The sequence below is a fragment of the Passer domesticus genome, chromosome 13, assembly GCF_036417665.1.
Source record: "Passer domesticus isolate bPasDom1 chromosome 13, bPasDom1.hap1, whole genome shotgun sequence".
NCBI classification, from domain to species: Eukaryota; Metazoa; Chordata; class Aves; order Passeriformes; family Passeridae; genus Passer; species Passer domesticus.
The window spans coordinates 14,033,316-14,050,826 of NC_087486.1; the positions used below are offsets into that span (position 1 = coordinate 14,033,316).

A 17,511-nucleotide genomic window follows, 5' to 3' on the forward strand; every position below is an offset into this window, starting at 1 on the left:
CACACAAGCAACAGGTCATGGGAATGGGGAAAAAGGGTAATGTGGGAGGCACTGGTGGGCTGGAATTGTTCTGAGAGGTTTTCATGGAGCTGCAGCTCCACCTGTCCTGGGAGAAATGTCATTTTCAAAAATCCTTACATTTCTCTACACTCTAGTGGTTACAGAGAAACACTTGAAAACACAAGCCAAGCAAACCACAAAGATCAAAATTCAGATGGAAAATGCAAATCGGAGCCATCCATCTTTTATCAGTTCTGTGATCTGGCGAGCTGGCTGAGAGCGCAGTTTTGAGGATGACTCTGGTGCTGATAGGTGTGGTTTGTTAACTCCCCCAGGTGCTACTGCTCTCTCAGGTTATGCCTCCCACGTGTCCAGCCTCCCCCCAGCACAAGATACTCAGCTCTTGATATGACTCTTCCTCTTAGAATGGATGTAGAATATATATTTGCCAAAACTACTCAATTGTTTTTGTGTGTTTTAAACAAGAATGTGTCTTAGATCTGCTTTTGAGAGCTGTCAAGTGTAAACGAGAGCAGGAATCCAACCCCTGGGAGGGGGCACTGCCAGCACAAACCCCGTCCTCGTGGGCCATGCACACCCTCCTGGCTTTGTGCTGGGCTGGGCACTGCCAGGGCAGTGACATGGCATCCTGCAGTTTATTGTGCACAGCAGCAGCTACAGGACAAGCAATTCCACCTGGAGCCAAGCAATCCCAGGAAGCCACAACTGTTAAAGGCTACCAAGTCTTTTCACAGCCCTGGACAAACCCTGTGCAAATATAATGAAAGCATCCAGCTCAGGATGTGCCAAAGAAACTGAACACTGCAGATCCATGGTAACCAGGGAACAGATCTGGGCTTGGGGCTGGCCACTGTACTTTGCTGCTCCTCAAAAGCAATGAGAGATGTTCAGTTCTTACAGCTGTGAACACTGGGGACAGCTGTTGACACGTTTTGAGGTGGCAGAAGTGGGATGGGTCTGTTTACTGCCATCCCCAAGTCCACAGGCCACCAACCCTCCCAAAAACTTACAAAGGCACTCCCTCAGACCTGAACATGAGCAGGTCAGACCTTGCTACAAAGCTTGGAGAGCTGCCAGTTTGTCATCTTGATATTCCCCATGTCCCTCGTGAGCTATGGAACTTATGTGAAAATAAACATCAAAAAAATTAACTGGCTGGTGACATTAATAGAGTTTAAATGAGCTAAAGCTGGAAATAATTTTGGAAGACCATCTAATAACTGAAGAGAGTATGGATAGATGCCTTCAACTGTCCTTTCACTAAAAATGGTCAATACATACTTTTGATGTTTCTATTTTTTCTTTTGTTTTGTTTTGAAGCAAAGGAAACAGGCTTTAAAAAAATATGAACAGTATCAAAGCTCTCAAAGGAAATCATAATTCTTCTTAAAGTATTCTTCTGAACAGTCTTGACAAGTGCTTAGAGATCCAGTAAAAATCTCCCCAAATGTCAAATATTATGACTCACTGTGTCATTCTGAAGACACCACTATCAAAATGTAGGAGAATTCTAGGCTAGGTACCAAACAAAGCATCCAAAAAAATTATATTTTTCATGCAAAACTTGGAACATTTAAGGATCCTTCCTGTTATTTTTCCCATCTATCACTCATTAGGGAGCTCACTTGGGAACGCCTTGCAACTAGAGCAGCCTCATCTCAGGAAGAAAATACCTCTTGGTCATTATTTCAGGCTCCACCAATGTTCAGTAGATGCTGCAGAAGGCATGCCAGGGAAATAAAACACTTTTTGAAAAGCAAAACCCAAGGCACCAGCTACACAATGTCTTTCTCATATTTTATGCGCTCAGAAAATTATCTGGGCCAAAAAATCTGCCCTCAGACCTGAGAGCTCAATATTCATTGGTCGCTTTAATGTCAGTATCAGAGGAAAAATGTGATCCTCTTTTTTTTTTGGAGTGACACAGGGCTGCTTCTCTGTGCAGCAATTAAAGGTCTAGTCCAAATTTCTCACTGGATAGTTATGTGAACCTAAAAACAAACCGGACATTCATCTTAGGCCAGCTCCTAGCAGCACTGCTTCTCTTTGTGGAGGATATTTGATCATGCTAAAACAAGAGAGAACTTCAGTGTAATGCTTTCCCAAGTGTAGGAAACCATCCAACCTCCCCATTTTCCTCTCTCGTACATGTTCTCAAATCACAGCTCCAGTTTGGGTACACACGGGTTTCTGAAGTGCTTCTATAAAACAGACAGGAACACCACAGCTACATTTAATTTATAATCAGTTAAACAACTCTTTTAATCCCAAATAATGCTTTTGTTCCATCAAGGCACACTTATTCTCTTTAATCCAAGCTGAAGAGAATAGGTAACATGCAAGCAGATGCCGGACAGATGAAGAGAGCAATCTGATATACCAGAAAATATTGCCGTTTTCAGATGAGAACCAAGTTATAATGACAGGTGGAACTTTAACAGGTGGATCTCCCTTTGCTGCTAACTCATGCAAAAAAAAAAAAAAAAAAAAAAAAAAAAAAAAAAAAAAAAAAAAAAAAAAGAGAGAGAGAGAAAAAATCCCTGAACAATAGCCAAGGTATTCTGCTCCTTCAAAACCACCTCCCTTGTCACCTTCACTGACATTGTGTTAAAAAAACGCAGGTTTGGGGGTTTTTTTGCCTCTTGCAACATTTTCCTGGCCTTATTTTTCAACAGAACCATGAATTTCATGGGGCTTTCCACAGGGCTCATTGCTTATGAAGAGCTGCCAAGAAACACGCTCAGGCTCTTCTGTAGCCTTCCCCACGTCTCAGAGCGAAGCCAAAACAACAATAGGGCAATAAAGATGACTTTTACACACAGTTTAATAATCATCTATCTTTTTTCCGTTCTGTGCTGTCATGAGAGCTATTTATTTCATGCCCCATTAGACTTTGAAAACCAGGATCCAAGCTACACTATTCCTCCCTAATCAGTAAAAGAGAAGCTGGATGCAGTAAAAGTATTTTACTTATTTATCTTTAAGTGAAACTGCAGTTCTGAAAAGACAATGTACAGCAGCAATTTGCAACCAATGAGTTCAATGATTTTTCTTTTGTTCCATGTGTCAGCTGGGTGATACTTTGTTGTAATATACTGACAAAACAACATAGAAAATATCCCTGTCCTTAATGCAAGAGAAGCTTTGGTAGGGCCTGCGGAACTGGCAGTAAATATGCTGTTGAGAATTTCACAATATTACTTGAGAAAAGGAACGTGCTTATGGTGAAGGAAGGATGGAGAAAGCCTGGCCTCCATCCACAGCATGGAAACTTTTCCAGGCTGCACAGGGTGAGTGGTTAAATAGCGTGTTGCAACATTCTGAGCTCTGCCAGGTAAGTCTGAATGGAACTCGTCTCTTTGCTGCTAATAAAAAACACTCTGCTGTTTTTCCTCATAGGAGATTACTCATTTTATATCTAATAAATTGTATTGGAAGAAATGTTTGCTGTGTTTTGTTTTCCCCTTCTCTCTGCTCAGTCATTAAAAAGAAGTCAGTGCCAATTGGAAGTTTCAGAACACTGAACTTAAAAATGGTTGGGTGGAACAGACAGGGTGTTCCTCCAAGGAAGTAATTCAGTAAGGAATGCTGTTGATGTTTGATGAAAATCTCATCTAAGAAAATAATAATAAAAAATTTTATTCCAAACTATTTCAACTTGCAATGAATAAATGAGAAACTCTGTAAAAATCCTTCAGCAGCAAATGCTATCATGTTAGATATAAAAACATAAAAGAAATCACCTGAAATGCACTGCAGCAGAGTAAATTCTGCATGATCACTGAAATTTGCTCTTGCTTGACAAACACTGCCCACAATACTTAGCAGGCAAAGAGTTACTTTATGGTTTTTTATCCTGTCTTAATTGTTAAAAACTCGCAAGTCTTCACTTACCAGATTTTGACCTGTTAAGTGGGAACCCTTAAGTTTGATCCCATGCTGGGATTCCCACAGTAGTTTGTTTTTCAGATTCAAGGAGAAATTCTCCCTAACCTTAAGGTTCAACACAGGGAGCATGGGTAAAAGCAGATCTGGGCAGGGAGATAATGATCCTTTCACTGTTTCAGAATCTCAAAGAAGGAATGTGTTCTATGCACTGCTGAAGTATGACAAACCATATTGAACACCCTAAATGCCACACAATACAGTGTGTGAAACATTAACTGAACCAGACAGTTTCCAGTGCCCCTTCAAGGTGGTGACCTGCCTAAAGCACTATTCCTCAGAACCACAGTGTCTGGGAAAGATCTTCATTTTGCTGGACACCCTATATTTTTGAGCTGTATTTATTGATATGCATGTTTTCCAGTTGTTTGGAATCAGTTGAGGATCAGTTCAGCTATCCACACAGTCTAGTGCAGCAAGTGACACCTGAGATGCCACACATTATCTGAGATGTTCCTCCTGGGCTGGCAGAGAGGACACCCTGTGGATTAATGCTGCTCTGAGCAGCGAATGGGGCTGGAGCCTGTTAAAAATGCTTTGTCTCCAGCACTCCTTCCTCCCTGCTCCAGAGCTCCCTTCATGGACTCCTCCAACGTGGCTCCTTCCCTCAGGCTGCAGCTCTCCAAGAACTGCTGCAGCCTGGGTCCCTTCCACAGCACACAGTTCTTCAGGAGCTGACTGATTTCCTTGTTTCCCACTGTGTTTCTTGACAGACTGGATTTAATGACTCTCAGATCCCATTTGGGGATGAATTCACTCTGCTCATCCTAAAGGACAGCAGTAGCTGACATTCCACTTTCCTGCAGGCATGCTGTGTCCTGATGAACAAGGAGGAATTCTCTGGTATATCTTATTGCACAAACATGCCACTTTACATTTGAGAGAGGGGAGTTTGACCAGAGGAGACCTGGAGCTGAGCACTCCAGCATAGCAGGACACCCACACTGAGGCTGAAGACAGGCTGCAGCACTGCCAGCTGCTGTGCTATTTCCTCCCAGAGGGTCAGATAAGAGTCCAATCTGATAGCAATGACATGTGGTTCTCTCTTCATAAAACAGGGCTGGAAACGGGCTTAGGCTCTTGAACAAAGCCCAAACCTTTTAGGTCTTCCAGCACTTCTCATTCCCAGTTACACAACTGGGAAATGTGGGTGCCTTTTTGTGTTTCATGCAGAAAGCGAGTACACTTCACATCTGCCAAGTAACTAAAACTGAGAAACTTCCATGTAAGGCAGAACTCCTCCAAATACAAAGGAAGAAAACACACTAAATTCTGACCACAATTTTCTCTGTCTTGAGGAAATTATGGCTGAAGTTCCAAAATTTGAAAGGAGTTGATAGTTAAGTACTTGTTAAGCCTTCAGCATTTATTAGGCAGTCCAGATCCCTGTGGAACCACAAGCTGAACCACGCCACCTCAAACCTCCTTGCTCCTGTAGCAAAAATTTGGGGGGAAAAAGCAGCTTCAGTGCCATGATCCCCCTCAGCCTGTCCAGGGGTGGCTCGGGGACAGAGCCACACGGGTGCCACATGTGTGACACAGCAGCCAGCCTTGGGAGGGCTCCAGCTCGGCGGGGACAGCCACAAGCCCCACACAGCTGGAGCTGTCTGGCTGCATTGGTGCAGCTCTCCCTGGAGCTGTCTGGCTGCATGGGTGCAGCTCTCCCTGGAGCTGTCTGGCTGCACTGGTGCAGCTCTCCCTGGCTGCATTGGTGCAGCTCTCCCTGGAGCTGTCTGGCTGCACTGGTGCAGCTCTCCCTGGCTGCACTGGTGCAGCTCTCCCTGGCTGCATTGGTGCAGTTCTCCCTGGAGCTGTCTGGCTGCACTGGTGCTGGGCTTTGGCCAGACAGAGTTCCCACTGTGGGACACCCCAGCAAAAGGGCTCCTAATCACTACCAGGGACCTGGGCTCTAGAAGAGCTGCAGACCACTCAGATACCATCTATCACAGCACACCACAAGGTCCCCTAAGGTAAAACAGATCTCAGCCTTCTCTTCCAAACACATCAAACCAGAAATAGTTCCTAGCTTTATTTTATTACTATTTCTTTTGAGAGAGATTTTTTTTCAGTGATACAAACTGCTTGCAGCTTTTTCCCAGGGAGGCAAACTATTTTAAAACATTTGCTCCTGCCCTCTCTCTGCCATGGGGTACTGGGTATTTTAGTAAAAACCTATTTTCAGTAGTGGAAGCCACTAATTTATTTTTTTTTAGGTTTCAGAACAAAGAGGTGAGAGCATTGCATTGTTGAGGCTTTTTAGGATCTTTGGCAAATAGGAATAGATTTCCTGGCTGAGTTTTTTTGGTTTTAGGTTTTTGGGTTTTTTGTTTTTTGGGTTTTTTTTGTATGTAAGTGCTACATATTTCTACTTCTGCTAAAATCAGACAGGAGGAGGAAAAGTCACAGCAAACAACAAAACCAAATAAACCAGCAGGCAAAGCACCAAAGCATTCAAAGCACCCAGGGCATGTTTGGTGCAGCCCATTTGCTCCTCTGTGCATGTTTGGACCCCCCTTCACGTGGATGCACAGAGGGGAGCAAGGCTGAGGACAGGATGTCTTTTGAGGGATGAGATTCTGTGTGAGTGTAGGACTATGAGCAAAGCACTGATGGGCTGAAGGAGGTCTGTGACAGAAGTGAACAGGAAACAGAAATGGAAGGGAAAACTCTCTGAATTTTGCCCTATATTCCTACACCACAAAGCTGAAGGGAAAACAAAATGTTTGTGTCAATAGCTGGGGACAGGCCAAAAGGCAGAGATTAGGAAAATACAAAAAAGGCAAGAACCAGGATGACTGATCTAATGCATATCCTTCTCTTTTGATGTCCCTATGATTGCTTCTTTTTGAAGGGAAGGAGAGCCTACAAAACTGCAAGGAGAAGCTGTAAACCACCAAAAGTCCAAGCAAGTTGTAAAACAACCCCAGACTCCTCAGAGCTGGCTGGATTTGGGTACATGATTGTTCTGGAGGAATTACACATTTATAATTCAGCTTCAGGATTAAAATAACCAGTTGGGCAGAGGAAAAATAAGATATCAGCTGGCAATTAAAGCCATCAGGACTTTGCTACACAGCACGAGTATTGGTTTGGTTATTTAAATACAGGCAACAAATATTGAAAAGATTGATTTTAAGAATGGTGAGGAAACCTGGTGATGGTGGGTATAGGTTTGAAGCTTTCTTACGGCGTTCAGCTGTCTGCCTCCTCTCAGCTTTGTCTTCTTTAACTTGCATTTACTACTTCATGGAATCTATTTGTAATTCCACATTGTTTTAAAGTTAATAGATGGAAAAGAACTAGGAAGGAGGTTATTGTGTGAGCGTGGGCTGGTTTTTGGTGTGGGTTTTTTCTTTTTTTAAATGAAAGTGAAATGGGGCTGGAGTGTGGGAAATTCCTTCCTCAGCAGTCACTTAACAAGCTGGCCATTTTTCATCTACTCTGAGTCGGGGGAAAGACTGTCAAAGAATTTGAAAAGAAAACACTGCAAAATCTTATTAATTGAAGAAAGATTTTTGGCCTTCATTTTTCCAACCAAGAAAGCAAAATTCATGCATCATAATTTGGGATATTGTTCCCTAAAAAGGCTATAACAAGTAAAACCAGGCAGACAGCAGATAGAGCAGGAACACACTAAGGTATGGAAAAAACCAAAGCCTGGATACTGTGACTCTGTCAATAGTCAAAATTTTCAACACATTCATTTTTAATTTGTATTTAATTTAGGAACATAAGATTTACAGTCATGATTTAACCATTGCTCAACTTAGCCAAGGGGGACCCCAACTATTTCTTACAGAACAACACACAGACACACTCTTGGATCTTCTTCCCTGCATTCAGACTATTTTCTGTATTACAGCATACATTTGTTCTATAAATGCAGAGTTTACTGAAATATCACTGCCCTGTTACCAGCACTGTGACATCCAAGAGCACAGGGGTGATGAGGAATTCAGGCTCACTGCTTGGCAGGGGAGAAAAGCAGGAATCTGCAGGAACTGAGAACTTAGAGCTGGGCACCTCTAAGCTCAGGTTACTGCAAACATCCCAGGCTGTCAGTGCAGAAAGAGCTCAGTGCAAGACAGACCTGACTGAACGTGGGGGTTAACTACAGCTGAGAAATCCCATTTGTACATAGAACCCACAACTCTGGCATAATTACACTGATAAAAATAGATGGTCTGGAATTGTTCAGCCACAAACCCCAGCCAGTCAACCTTTCAAAGTAATTTCTATTTTCCATACAAACGTTTGTGAGGAAAAAAAAAGCAAAAAAAAAAAAAAGCTTACTCTGTCTGAATACGACTTGTTAACAACAGAACTAAGGATAATATTTGGGTACAACATAAAGAGATATCACCTACATTTTCTGTCCTGCTAGACACAGCCTGGCTGTGGATGTTTGTGCCCTTTCAGGCATTGAGAGGTCATTGTCCCCCAGACTACTTCACAGGAAAACTGCTTCCCTGGACTGTACACCCCTGCCTTTCTTTGCTCAGAGAAAGAGATCAAATTATCAAATCCATACACGTGGCAAAGCTGGAGCACACACAGTCCGGTAACACAACATTTAGCTCCAGAGAAAGGCAGGTACCTCAAAACACAGTTCTGAGCACAGGAATAAGCACTCCTGAGCCCTGGAGTGAGCTGTTTTCTCTCTGAACTCTTGGCCTTCATACTCTGTGCAATACTGAACTCATCTGAACCTATCTTTTCTTTCTTGTTTTTTAATAGATACTGCCATAGCAGTGTCAGATATTCCTTCAGTACAAAAAGGTTCATCTAAAGAGAATATACCTAGAGATGCCCTGGATGTCACGGGAGACTTCAGTCAAACTCTTTGGCCAGTAGCCCCCTCTCTTTCCAGGTCAGGCACACAAACCATTTCAAGGTGTGCTTTCATGACTTCCCTCTGTGCTTCCATGGCATTTCCTCCACTTTTGTTCAGTCAGTTGAGCAACTTCACATGATGCCCCATTTCTTGTGGTTGGATTCAACTGTAAGGACCCTCAAAGCCATTGCTCAGGTTTGCTTGGCTTGGGTGTACTTTTGTTTGGCTGATGGCTTCAATTCTTCCAGCCATTTCATGCTGCTCCCTGCCCTGCTCCGAGGCCAGGGGTAGCTCTGAGGGACATTTCAGCCCAGCCAGCTGCACTGCAGCTCATCCTGCCAGGGGACTGATCAGGTTTGATGAAATAAGCCCCTCCAAAATGGAGGTAAAGCAGGTTAAGGCAATTCTGGTATCATAGTTCACCAAACTCTTCCTATTTTAAGCAACATTAACTATTGTAACCCTTCAGATTCTAATTTAAGCAACACTCCTATTTTTGCAACCTTTTTCACCTATGATTCATATTGTATTTTCTGGAAGTATTTCCTTATTTTCTTCCATAGTTTTGTGGGTTTTTTTTTTTTTTTTTTTTTCTTTTTTTCTTTTTTTTCCCCAATTGTAACCAAGCTTATTGCCTTCACTATGATAGCACATGCTTATTGTGTGGTTGTATATTACCCACATGGCAACAATGAGTTCTGGTATTTGACAATCTCCTGCTAATCAGCAGAAGCACAGCACAGACAAAATTAGGTTAAAATACCCAAAACAAACAACAAAACAAACAAAACCAAAAATTAACAAAACAAAACCCACTGGAAGTTGAGTAAAACTATTTCAAAACTGATTCTTATTATCACATGAGCTCCCATCCAGATGGCCATTTGAGAAGAAATTCCAATTTAGTTTTTTCCTACCTTTATTGTCTGGAAAAAAAAAACTCTGCAATAATCCTGTGGAAAGGAAAGTGTATTTGCATATATGCTGGATTCAGTTCCTTACTGGATATGTTTTTTCTTGGCTGGTCAAATCCATATCCTGTTGTAAATGTAAAGACTCTGCCTCCTTGCATTGAGTTCTGTTAGAAACCACCCAAGAGTAGCTGACATAAATAGTGCACAAGTAAGCACAATGGGCTCAACATCCTACAAGCAAAATTCCTTACTTTGCTAAGCTGAATTTTTTTTTAGGTTTTGGCAGAAATATCATTTTAGAGACCCAATAAATGTACATTTGAGTCATAAGGCTTTTCTCAGCTGAAGATTTACCATGGGCCTCCTTTGTATCAGCCACAAAAGTATTTTAAGAGTTTGGAAATTCTAGAAGCTTTCCTCCTGCCTTACTCAGGCACTCAAGCTTGATCCTCATTAAATCCCTTGACATGTAATATATTCCAGCATACAAGAAGCCCTTCATTGCTTCTCCATGCTCAGGAGGCAATATCCCCATTTCAAAGGCTGGAGCAGGAGCTCCTGCAGGTGTTTCCTCACCCTCCATGCTGAGCCAGGTGGGCTGGGCTGTGTGAATGAGTCCATGGAATGCTCCAGAATGCCTTGAGCAAAACCATTTTTAGATTCCACTTAGGTGAGTCTCTGCTTAGTCTCCAGTCTTAGGCTGGAAATGGGTGTGTGTATTCTGCTCCTATCTGTGAAGCAGTTAACTTCTGTTCATGGGCAGTTTTCTTCATCTCTCCCACAGCCAATCCTCCCTCCAGGAGATCTGTTCATGGCCTGTGAGTGTCCCTGCATGGCTGATCAAATTCCATCATCCCATGGGGAGATGCTCTGCCCAGGGCAGGAGCCAAGCATTCCTACCTGGATACAATCTGAGCCTGGAACAGCACAGCAGCCTTTGCCCACTGCATTCCCAGAGGAGCAGCTTTCTCCTGCCCTGCATTCCCAGAGGAAGAGCAGGCCGATCTCCAGCAGCCCTGGAACTCCAGAGGAAAACTCCCCCCTTGTGCAGGATCCCTGCTCCAGCAGAAGCACAGCTGGCACTGCAGGAGGGCTGAGCCCCCATGGGATGGGACTGTACCAGCACCCTGACCCACAGGGGGCCAGGGCATGCTCTGACTCTGTCAATGGTGTTTTGTATTACTGCATTATTTTGGTGGGTTTTTTTTGTTTTTTTGTGTTTTGGTTTTTTTTTTTTTTTTTTTTTTTTTTTTTTTTTTTTTTTTAAAATTTTCTTCACTAATAAAGAACTGTTATTCCTGCTCTTTGCCTGGGAGCCCCTTATCTTTGCCTGAAAGCCCCTTAATTTCAAAATTATAACAACTGGGAGGGAAGGGGTTTACATTTTCCATTTCAGGGCAGGCTCCTGCCTTCCTTAGCAGACACCTGTCTTTTCAAACAAAGACACTCTTGCAGAAGATTTAGGAGGGAATTTATCTGCAATGCAGGACAGTACTGGAGACACTCATCCCATTCCTGACTCCATCACCAAGCCCTGACACCACAGACCAGCAGCTGCCCCTGCTCCCTGACCTGGCTCACACTGAAGACAACACCAGAGCCTGCAGCCTCTTACAGAGCCTTTGCTCACCCAGCTGTGAAATGGGGATCAGGAATTGAGCAGCACATTGTCAGGCTCACTGTGTTTAACACATGCAGAGCCCTGAGATCTCAGGTGAAAGCCATGCCCCCTAAGCCAAGGTTTTCCAAGGTTCAGGACAGGTGTGTATCAGGCTCAGTACTGAGAATGTGCACACTGAAGTAGACACTTCTCTGATCCCTTAAATACTGTTTTTTAATGTATTTTACAATGAGGCATCAGTATTTTGACTGAGACAGTGTCCATGTTTGTGAGCACATATATTACAATATTAGCAGAATTAACATTTTTTTCCAGGAAGAGATTCAGGTTGTTTAGAAGGGGATTAGATTTTCAGTTAACTATATGCTTACGCACTAAATAAACATTAATTTGGACCCTTCCCTTCAGGCACTCCTCATGGATTCCTGTTCTCTGGTTGTGGCCCTTTCTTACCTGTGTAATTAGGAGGGCAGAGACACACATAGTTGTTGATCCCATCCACACAGGTAGAGTTGTTCTCACAGTCATTATCTTCACAGTCATCTGGGTTTATTTCACACCTCTCCCCCTCATACCCAAGAAGACAAGAGCAGCTTTGGATAAAGAAAAACAAAAAGAAATGTTAGCATGGATCTAAAGGGACAGGAGGTTTGAGGTGTAAAACTGAAATGAAAACATATAAAAACCAGTTGGAGCCAAATTCACTGCTGCCGTGAGGCATAGAGCAATTTAACCCCAAGTGTTTGGTGAAAGATGCAGTCTGATGGCTCCTGGGGTCATGTAATTATTTACACGAGACAAAAGTCATCCTCAGGAGCCAGCCTCTGCCATGCTCCCTTTGCTTGCTTTATTGGTAACTCTGGCCCTTAGCTGAAGCAACTCCAGGGCAGGAGAGTAAACATTCATCACAATATTCAAATCCTTGGCCTCCCTGTTGATGTTTTTGTGAGAATGTGGACATCTGCCTGCTGAGGACTGCACAGTCACAGGACAGCTTGGCAACTTCGGTCTCTTCAAAGAACAGCAGCTTGAGTCGAGTTTACAGACATGAGCATTTTCTTCTCATTACTGCTTTGTCACTTGTCCAAACAAGAAATGTTTGGGAATGACTGCTTTTACAAGTGCTGTAGGATTTCAGCTCCCTCAACATCTATTTGGAGAAGAGCTGATGATGCCCAGATAATTCACCTAAAACACAGACCATGGTGCATCTAGTAATGGTTCTGTGAGGATGCGGACACTAGTGAAGAATAATTGCACTAGACATTTTATCTCACAGGAGTGTAATGTATGGTCCCTAGAGGGAAGATAGAAAACTAAATGGCTGAAGAATGGCTTGGGTTTTTTTTCAATCTCCATTTCCTCTCTAGATCTAGAAGCTACAGTTGCAAACAGAACCTTTATATTTTAAACTATCTGTAAGTGATGAAGAGGTGAGGGCAGTTTCCTAAAAAAGAGTCTAAAACCAGGAGTTAAGTGCTCCAGTAATATCAGGGGCTTCTGAGAAGCCAGCAATGATATTTGACATGTCAGTTTTGAAGTGCCAGCACTGCTGTTCAGTAGTCACAGAAAGGGCTCTTTGCAGTCCCAGTCCAAACTACACATTCACTCTGCTGTTCATTTCCTTTCTTATGCAGGCTCTGGTGGCAGAAAAGAAACTGAACAAATAAAAAGCACTACTGATTGATGAGGATGAAAACCAGAAAGCACTACAGCAGTCACACTAATTGCCATCCACTGCTTTTGGAAACCAGGAGGATTTCCAAGGCAGACATAGCTGCAGGGTGCTGTTTCCAACTCTGACAGACAAAAAGGACCTGAGGTGGTTATCCTGCTTTATGCAGGAGATGGGGAAAGCCCTGGGGGAACAGGAGCTCTTCAGAATCCATGGAGAAAGCTGCAGGACCTTGCCTTCCCTTCCTGCTGTGTGCCACAGCCTGAGCAGAGTGCAGCGCTCCCAAGGCAGGGATGACACAAAGCTCTGCATCCACCCTCAGTAGTCCCAGGCTGGATCATGAGGGCTGGGTTAGATTCCTCATGAGGTGCAATCTCAGAGAGGAGTAATAAAGAGGAGAAAAAATGGGAAGGGAATGTGTCTTGAGCCACCACAAGAGGAAGATCTCCCAGATGGGTATAGAAGAGGGACACTGGTCACATTCAGAGTCATCTTCATTCTGCAGGGACCATCCACAGGTCATGAGGGTTAGAAAACCTTCACCATGAATAACCAAAACGAAACTGCTCCAATAAATCCAATTTAGGGCACAATAAATCAATAAGGAATATTTTCTTTTCCTGTCTCAAGCTCATTATTGCTAATAAAACATGTCCTCTTGCTGACCCAGAGCCAGAGGATCACAGGAGGCAGAAAGAAGAGCTGGCACACCATCTTTCGTGGCAATGCAAGTGTCAGGGAGGGGGGTTAAAGACATCAATTAAATACAGTGATACATTCATCATGTCTTGATTTTTGATTACAAAACCCCATTTTCAGGGGTTTGTAACTCAGTCATAAAAATATGCTCCAGGCTGCAACTTGGAAAACAAGGTCTCAGTTTGGGAACAGAAATTTTTGTCTCCAGTTAAAGAAAAGCAACAAAAGTGGCTTTGTGCTGGTGATTTTTTATGTGAACATAACACCATTTTCCTTCCACAAAAGGATTGGGACAGCGTGGATGTATGCAATTAAAAATGACATTATTAAACACTATCACAGTAATGGTTCACAGTGCAGATACCATTAGTAACAATTCATTTGGGATTGTTAACATAAATTGCTCAGTATTAGGACACATTCCATACTCAGGGAAATGTCAGAATAATTGATGACATTTGGCTACTGGTCCTTATGTACTATAGGGAGTCTACATTATTGCTTATGTAAAATTCTTGATTTGAATTTGCATTCAAATGTACCAGATATGAGGCCTGAAATGAAAAGATAAAACATACAAGTTGGGACCTGGATTGAAGCACATGTTGAAAGAATTGCAGTTTGGGACTGTTTGTATGTACTATCCCAGAAAAAGCTTAGAAGAAAAATGAAGTCTGCTGAGTGACTGGAAGGTCATCAAACTTGGGTTCCAGCTGACCGAGGGAGAAAATGAATTCCAGAGACAATGATGAAAACTGCAGTGACTCAGAAGTGAAGCAGTGTGAGACAGCATTTCATGTGGATTTTGGAAAAAATGGAGCCATGCAGGAAACAACTGTTTCCTAAAGTTGCTGTGTTTTAATAAAAGTCCAAATTCCCTATTCCTCCTGTTCAGGAACTGGCGTTGTATTTTCCTATAAAGAATTACATAACATGGGATAATCCCATTATCCTCATGAAGTTTCAAGGGAACACAAATTGCAACATTTTGGGGTAAACTATTGGACCAAAAGCATTTTGGAAGTTTTTTTCCATGCTGGCAATTTTTAAAGTTTACTGTACTAGATTTTTAAAATAAATTCTAATGAAACAATTTAGCATCTGTTTATTAAAATAGATATCCACACAGTCTGTCAAATTAAAAAAAAAAAAAGCTTTTAAATAGATATAGTAAATTCTTTCAGGAATATTACAATTTCATGGTAAAGATGCCTTTTATGTCTAGATCCCAATGGAGTAGCCTGAAAGTCTGGAAGTGCAATGTTTTTCCTTGAACTACGCAGAATTAACACTAGGCAGTTAATCAGTTCCAGGATTTTACATTTATGAGGGCACTTACAGTTTGTGGAAAATGCTAAAAAAAGCGATCTGGGAACCGGAGGGGGTTTTATATGGAGAAAAGTTAAAATAACCCAGAGCCTTTGTGTCCCAGCACCGCAGGTTAGCAGAGATCAGCTGCTGCCTGTGTGCAGCAGAGCTGGCAGCTCTGCTCCTGCCAAAGCCTCCCTTGCACACGTGCTGAACCACCAGGACCTGTCTCACTGGCCATCTCTTTCATCAGCCTTAATAAGCGACTTTTTGGGCAACCTTTTGTCAAGGCAGGCACAGATTAGGTTAGAACGAGCAATTCAAAGGAAGAACTTCACATTTCCACCCCTCTGAGCCACACCGTGTCACTTATCTATTCCTCAACACAGAGGTCGCCCCTACTTGAAAGAAGAGAATATGAAAATGACTCAGGATTGAAAAAGTGCAAGGGTAAAAGAAGATGGAGTAACTGCAGCTGAACCTTTGCCCTTGGCTGTCCCACCAAGATCTGCCATTCCAGCAAACCTGAGTGCCTCAGGCCCCTGCTGCTGACAGCCCTTGTGGGCACCCGGCACAGCGGGGGCGTTGGGCTGGAATCTCAGTCATAATTAAGAGCTTCCTGTCTTTGGGGGGAACATCACCACCTTAGCATTATTTCAAATGGTAATTTTTTTTGTCTAAGGCCACAGAACTTGAGAGTTAAACAGCTTGGCATTTCACAGGGAGAGAACTTTGGCTTAAGTTTCCTTTTTACAAGAGTAAAGATTTGACAAGTTTGGCAGTAGGGCTTGTGTATGAATATATTTCCCTAGGGAAGAGAATATACAGAAGATATAATTTCTTTTACAGGCCACACAACAAAAAAATCCAAGGAGGCCTCTCATGAAAACGTTTCTGACATCCGCTTCCTCACAGCACATAACGTAGGGCAGCGTTTTCCCATCCTGGTGAACACAATTTATATGCACATAACTCCGACTGCTGCCATCCACTGGAGGGATTTCCCACCAAAAAACCCCAACCCAACTAACCAAGTTCAATTTCAAAATGTTTCTGTATCTTCCTTGTTCCATCTCCATGCCACATTTCCCTAAACCATGATAAAGCTCCACAGTCCTGCAGAGCCACAGAGGTTATGGAGTGACTGAATGAAAAACAAGGAGAAAATGGAGCAATGCTTATGCTGAACATTCAATTTGATGCAGCAGGGTTTTGATGAGATATGGTTTTATGTGTCTTTTATTAGACCAACTGAAACTATATAAATAACTATAAAAAGCAGAACCCGTCCCTAAAAAGCCTCGAATGTTGTTCAGCAACAAAACCACCCCCGCGGTTTTATAAAGGATCTCAAAAACAATGCTCATTTGGAACTGAGGCAAAGCCTATGAAATTGTAAAATTCATTCAATTCATGAGAGAAATGCAGAAGTAGCTCTCAATTAAGGTCATTCAAAACTCTTTATCTGCTACCACAGAACAAAACAAAAATGCTAAAGAAAAACCCAGTCCAAAAGATATGTTGAAGGCTCTCATTCTTGTATTATGGATATTATAAAATGTTTTACTACTGCATTTTTAGTATCAGCTATATTTTTGAAAAATGGGTACTGAGTGACAAACTCCAGATATTCTAATATGGTGCAGTTCTACATTGGCACAAGCTGGAGAAAGCTTGAGTGACCACAAAGGGAAGTGAACTGAAGTCCACCAGACCATTAATTCTCTCAAGCAGAAACTGAACGTGAACTTTTGCTCCAAAAGCTGCTGGGCCTGCTAAAATCTGAATCAAGAGGAGGTAGATCAGATCAGATCAGAGGAGTGGTTTCACCAGAATATACAGAGTCTGTCAAGCAGCAGGACCACCTGGACATGCTCTGACCTGCTGAGCCTCCCACCACCATGGCCCTGCTGACACATCTTGACTCAGGAAACTCCTCTGCTCTGCTCAGGGGCTGCCACAGGTGCTCCAGCTGAGCCCTGAGCTGCCCCTCATGGAGATGGGACCATGTCTGCTCCTGTTCTCCACGCTGGAAACCTCCAGCTGCTGTTCATGACAGAGCCTGGCAGTGTCTCTTCATCCCCATCAACCTGTGCTTTTCCACTGTAACATCACCAGTGTCCTGTGCTGTGATGTGCTGTACCTGCTTCTGGAAGCAGGGAATTCTTGAGGGTGGGCACAGAGAGAAGCATTGGGGCATTTCTTCTGTTTACTGCTTCTTCTTTTGCAAGAAACAGCGTAAACATGGAGGAGCAAATGTATGACAATTCTAGCAGCTCTTTCATAAAAAGAAGATTTCTATCAACTTGAATGACAATGAGTGACCAAAGCCTCAATTGTATTTTCTTAGCTGTGAAGTAGTGCCTGCAGCAGTGCAGATCTCCCAGCTATCTCATTAAAATTTCTGGACTTCTCTCAGAGTATCCCCACCTATGCTACATCTTTGTTATATGGGCAAACTGAAATCCACAATATTCAGCTGCAGAGGTTATTC

General features: G+C 42.8%; 1 protein-coding gene across 2 annotated transcripts in view; it reads right to left on the reverse strand.

Moving 5' to 3' along the window:
* Positions 1–17,511, reverse strand: part of SLIT3 (slit guidance ligand 3) — a 474,203-nt gene that overhangs the window by 38,277 nt on the left and 418,415 nt on the right. For both annotated transcript variants that reach the window (XM_064388141.1, XM_064388139.1), the window contains exon 29: positions 11,789–11,928. In XM_064388141.1, coding sequence (XP_064244211.1) covers positions 11,789–11,928 — 140 coding nt within the window. The remainder of the gene's footprint in view (positions 1–11,788; positions 11,929–17,511) is intronic.